At 42.6% G+C, this 6003-nt stretch overlaps 1 protein-coding gene across 2 annotated transcripts in view; it reads left to right on the top strand.

Annotated features, from left to right (window-relative positions):
- The first annotated feature begins 456 nt into the window (after window positions 1-456).
- SMYD1 (SET and MYND domain containing 1) overlaps window positions 457-6003 on the top strand; it is a 48167-nt gene continuing 42620 nt past the window's right edge. For both annotated transcript variants that reach the window (XM_037038857.1, XM_037038850.1), the window contains exon 1: window positions 457-646. In XM_037038857.1, the coding sequence (XP_036894752.1) occupies window positions 510-646 (137 nt within the window). In that variant the 5' untranslated portion in view covers window positions 457-509. The remainder of the gene's footprint in view (window positions 647-6003) is intronic.

The following is a 6003-nucleotide window of genomic DNA, read 5'->3' as shown; positions in this document are numbered from 1 at the left end:
CTTGAAGAAGTGTAAGCCTGATGGATGAAGGGTCCCAGAGCAGCAGGCGTCACCTCTCCTCCTGGACCATTTCAGCTGTCCACTTTGGATTGACAGAGGCATCTGGATGCTAAAAATACCTCACTGAACAAGTGCTCCTTATTCCAACTAAAGCTGAACATGACTGTTGTCCAAGATTGAGCCTTTTCTTGCAAAGGAACTTTTTAAGTTTTCATACTCAGTCCCAGAGCCATGCCAGCCCATGGTCATTCTTGGCTCTGTCAGCTTTGCTGGCTGATGAATGGGACTCTTCCCACATCACTGTCCTCTTGTGTGCCCCATCCCTGCCTCCAGGAAAAGTGGCAGAGGGGGAGGTGAGGGCCCAGTGACCAGAGGGGGTGGGGAAGGGGGAGGTGGCTTGTCCATTTATAGGCTTGCTCTTTGGGATGCTGAAGGTGCTAAAATAGCAGCAACGACAAGAGCCTTGGCTCTGCGCTGAATAACTGCGGTGCTGCCTGAAAGGCTGTGAGATGACAATAGGGAAAATGGAGAATGTGGAGGTCTTCACTTCTGAAGGCAAAGGCAGGGGTCTGAAGGCCACTAAGGAGTTCTGGGCCGCGGATGTCATCTTTGCTGAGAGGGCTTATTCTGCAGTGGTTTTTGACAGGTATGAAATGTGGGGAGTTGCCTTACTTTCTCCAGTTGGTTTGGCTGGTGCCAAACTCCAAAAAACTTTGCTCTTAAAAATCATCAGGAAAGGGATAAAATCCATGGGGTCATTTTGAAGAAAATGACATTTCCACCACCTGTTTTCTGACATAACACTTTCTGCAAAGACTCGTTCATTGCCAGTGTAACTTGCTCTGGGCCCCAGGCGGGTCGTGAAAGTGAGCAGTGGCTTTGCGGCACTTTCTCACACCACCAGTGACCTTGGTTGAGGGGTGTGCTGGGTGTTGGAGGGTGTAGGGAAAGGAGTAGGCAAGTGGGTGTGGTGCTGTGGGAAACGCTCTCGTACAGAAGGGCTGTGCTCGATGAGAACTTTGGAAGGGAGCTGAAAACACACCAGTAACACTGGGAGGCATTACCTTTGAAAAATTAGAATATCACTAATGAACTGGAATCCCTTTTTACCTTTTTCACCCTATTCCCAATCCCCTCCATCTTTCCCCGAGTTAATCCCTGTTATCATTTTCCTGTTACCTTTTAGAATGTTCTTGTACTATTACATACATATACCTGCACTTATCAAAATGTACAGCTGTAGTTTGTTGATTAATTAATCAATTAATTAATTTTAAATTCTCAGCCGATAATATGTTCATTGATTTTAAGAGTGGGGTGGCAAGAGTGGGGGGGAGAGAGAGAAAGAGAAACATGGATGTGAGAGAGAAACATTGATTGGTTGGTTGTCTTTTATATGTGCCCTGACCAGGGATTGAACTGCAACCTTTTGGTGTACAGAGTGATGCTCCACCCAACTCAGCTACCCGGTTAGGGCTGCTATTATTATTATTATTATTATTTTATTTTTATTTTTACAGAAATGGCGTAATTCTTCAGATGTCATTCTAAGGCTTGCCCTCTTCACTAAACATGTTTTTGATATTTATTCTTATGGGAACTATAAGTCTATAGACACTTCTTTTAAAACCTCAACGATCTATTTCTTTTATCCACACGTTGACTTATCTACGTTGACTCATATGCTATCTGGCTCACCAATTTTAACTGCTGTAGAAATTCCACCCATAAACTGTATCCATTTCCTTATTGAGAGACATTTATGCTTTCCAATTACTCATAAAAACTAACCTTTTTATAATTAAAATGCTTGACTGTGTACTTGTACACACGTGAGGACTCTCAGGATATATGGCCAGAAGAGGAGTCGCTGCTGGTTTCAGGTTTGAGAGACCCTTCGAAGCGGCCCTGTTAAATTTGCATTCCCTTTCCCCACACCCTGTCCGTACTTGATTACCGTACTCCTGAGAGTCTCATGCTCTGCTGACTGAGCTAGCCAGGTGACACCTCGCTTTTAAAGTTCTACTAAATCTTTATTGAAAAAGAAACTACACTGCAATTAAACATGACAAAATTCCCTGAGCCCAAAGTTGACCTCGGCCCTCACTTTTATGTGGTTTGAGTCCTGACGGTATCTGATAATCTGGGCTTTGTGGTTGGTTCACTGCACTGATCATCTGAGAATGGGCACTGCTTTAAGAGATAATTTGATTATGAAGATAGTCTCCTTTCTTCCCACCTACCGAGACCTTCAGGGAAAAGGCAGTGAATGGCAGGCACATGTGGCTGATTACCATTTGAAGAATAGAAGGGAACTTGGTTGACAGCAACAGCCCTTTGGAGAAAGTTTGTCCTACTTCACTAATTTGTGTGTGTGTTGGGGTGGAGGTAAGTGCAGTTAAGGAGGGAGTTGGATTCAGAATTGAGATCTAAAGATCTAGAAACACAAAATCTCTGAACAATGATCTTGGTGCTGCCATTTCGCCTTGTATAGAACACCTTCACTGGTGCCTCCACATTCCCGAAGGAAATAGAGCCAGTCAGTTTCTCTTTCAAGAATGTTTGGAGTCGTAAAAGTACAACTTAGGAAGAAAACAGGTACCTCCACCTGAAGATAACCACTCCCAACATTGTCCATTTCCTTTTAGCTTGTTTTAAAACAGAGGTTTCATTTGTTTCTACTTCGCAGCTGGAATCATCACAAAATATTGGTTTTTTTCTCACATAATAATTTAATTATCTTTTGTATTACTATACGCTCTTCATAAATATACTATTTAATGGCTACATCCTATCTTACCAGTCCTTTATGACTAGACATTTATGTTGTTGTTATTATAAATAACTTACCATTCATTTGAAGTAATAACTACAAAAGCAACCTTATTGTACATTACAGATAAACTGCTACATAAAATATTATTAGAGTAGTAAAAATTAGAATGATTGGGGTAAATGGTCTTTAAAATGACTTAAAAATCTGTCCATGCCGTCCTCCCGCTCATGTTAGGCTCTAGGTGAGACTCTGCCCCTGTAGATGAAAGCCTGGCGGAGGGGGCAGGACTGAATCACCCACAAAAGTCATTCCATAAAAGAGCATGCTCTAATCCATGTGTTAACCTGAAGGTAAAAGGCCAAAGTGAGAGGCAACATTTATTTGAGATAGAAGAAGGAGGAGGAGGAGAAGAGAAGAATACTATTTGGGACACACTGATTTATGCAAAGGCCCAAACAGTGTTCCAATTAGTGGACAAAGCAATGGGTATCTATGACAAAGGGAAGGGGACAGTTACATCAGTAGAAGGAGGTCATTTCTATTGGTGCAGATAAGCTAAGATAGTGACATTAATTCTAAAGAATGTTTTTAATGTTCATTTTGGTAGTCGTCTCTGCTTTCTTCTCATCTTTGCAAACTGTTCTTTGGGATACGCCCAGTGTGAATGTTAATTCACCCTGTTTGCAAAGGTTTGTGGCTTAAGGCGTGCAAGGCAGTTTCTGTGGGAAGGCAGCTCCAACTCCGTTTCAGAGTGGCTCCGTTTATATTATTTTTTCCACATGTTATTGTGGGCCAGGCTGATTTAGTTCACCTTATGTAAAATGGAATGAGAAGATAAATGGTTTTAGTCTAAAGAGTTGAAGGACTTCAGCAAGGAGATTAAGTCTTTATCTTTTCTTTTCTTGGTCTTGGAAGGACTCTTCTAGCCTTCTGAAGTACAACTTTCTTCCATCTTTCCCAAACTGTAAAATCAATTAGTTGGTTAACTCAGTTGACCCACAGACAAAGACCCAGGGGGTACAATTTTCACAATATTAATAAAATGGCACCACCACCATCACCATTATTGTCATTCTTTTCAAACAATACCCACAACCAATAGATACATGGCCAAACTGGAATAGATTCGCTGAACAGGTGGAGGAACTTGCAGTGTTTTCCAGTGACATCAGAGAACTGTTCCTAATAGCCATCTACAAATAATGACTGTCATTTTTAAGAAAGAGGGCTCCCCTCCATTTTTTTTAATTGACAAAAGGGTCAGTGAGAAACAGGCATTTTAAGCATAAGTTACAGTGTCATTTCAGGTGAAAGTGGGGTGGGAGGGTCGGGGGAAATGCTAGTTAGAGTTCAAACGATTTAGGAATTAAGTAGTCCCTGGAGCCCTGGCTGATGTGGCTCAGTGGATTGAGTGTCAGCCCACAAACTGAAAGGTCGCCAGTTCATTTACTTATAACTGGAAGATCAAAGTTTTATGTAGATATGCATGCATGCTCTTTATTTTTGTGGAAAAAGTCCATAGCTTTCACCATGTTCATTTTTTATTTTATTTTATCCTCACCTGAGGACATTTTTTTTTTTATTGCTTTCAGAGAGAGAGGAAGGGGCTTGGGGAGGCGGGGAGAACATTGATGTGAGAGAGAAACATCAACTGGTTGCCTTCTCCTATTAGCGCAGGAGTCAAACCTGTGACCTGGGTATATGCTCTGACTGGGAATCAAACCCACGACCATTTGGACCATGGGATGATGTTCCAACCAACTGAAGCACACTGGCCAGGGTACTTTCATCACTTTCAAATCCATTTTCAACCCAGAAGAAAGTTGGGACCCATTGAGTTTATTCAATCTTTTTTTACAGATGGGGAAACTGAGGCTTAGTGAGGTGAAGGGACTTCCCCAGGTTACATAGGGGTGAGTCATAAGGTAGAACAGCCTTCTGGGAGCTTGTCCAGGCATCATCTCTCATTACTCATCCCCCACAAGTAGACCCAGAGCTGCCTACTTATATTTCTTTTGTTCTTGTCAGTCCAATTAATATTTAATCTTAATAAAAGAAAGAGCACAATTTCAGAAGAATCAAAATCTGGTTCTAGGGACTGAAAATGGTTAGATCTAGAAACTCACAGGTAAAACCCAGGAATATACATGTGATTACGAAGCCAAAAATGTGCTTATAATAACAAACCAATGTGTTGGTTTCCTGCTGCTGCTTTAAAAGTTACCACAAGTTTTAGTGGCTTAAATAACACATTTTCCTACCTTATGTTTTGGACTGCTCTGCCTGGTTTTAGGAATTGTAACTCTACCTGCTGTGGCTAAGGACCTCTGTAGTGCTAGCCCCAGGAGACAAAGCTTGTCTTTGGTAGCAATCGCTGCCTCAGTTTCCTCTCCCTCCTCCAAGGCATAGTCAGAAGTCCATGACAGGTAAGACCCCTCACAGAGGGGAGACCTTCATGGACAAACTTAGGGGGGCTGCAACAAAGAGCAATGGACTCTCGCGTGCCCCCTCCCCCCCGCCCCCCGCTTTGACAGAGCCCAAGTCCCCATGTTCTCTGGGAGAAGTGCTTCCTGGCTCTAATCCCCTTAAGCCTGAATACCTGATAGGGAGAGGCGCAGCTCCTTGCCTTGCTGGAGGGTGTCCTGGGGAAGAATCTGGCATCACAAAGACTTCCTGATAAACCTGTGAAATCTGTTCTGCTAAGAGTGCTTTCATTCGTATGTTAAGGGTTCGAGCAGAAAACCCTAAAACTCTGTTCCTGACAGACTCATAGTAAGCCCTCAGATTTCTTTGAAATGTTATCTACTGTTTGATCCTTGCTGCCCTGTATTCCTGTGTATTACAACCCAAAAAAAAGCCCTTGGAGGAAGTGGCTCAACCCCTTTTTCCTCTGAGAAACTGGCCACTGCTCAAGGCCTTTTTCCTTTGGGAAACTGGCCACTTCTCCTCCCCAAGCAGAATACATCATGCCTCAGTCATGTTTACTCTCATCCGTGGCACACAGCGGGGGACATGTGAGGAAAGTCACCCCTACAACCTTAGACTTTTGGAGGTCAGAGAACTAAAATGGGTCCATAAGGCTAGGTTTCCTTGACTTTTCTAGCTTCTATAGGCTGCCTGCTGTGATATTGTGATTTATATAAGATATACGTATGTACATATAATCACGTGTTGAAGTTGGGGGGTTTAGGAGGATAGATTTATAAGACTAAGACTTTAATCTGTGA

The sequence above is a fragment of the Sturnira hondurensis genome, unplaced genomic scaffold, assembly GCF_014824575.4.
Source record: "Sturnira hondurensis isolate 20B ecotype Veracruz unplaced genomic scaffold, ASM1482457v3 Scaffold0002039, whole genome shotgun sequence".
NCBI classification, from domain to species: domain Eukaryota; kingdom Metazoa; phylum Chordata; class Mammalia; order Chiroptera; family Phyllostomidae; genus Sturnira; species Sturnira hondurensis.
This window is presented reverse-complemented; position numbering and strand designations above follow the sequence as displayed.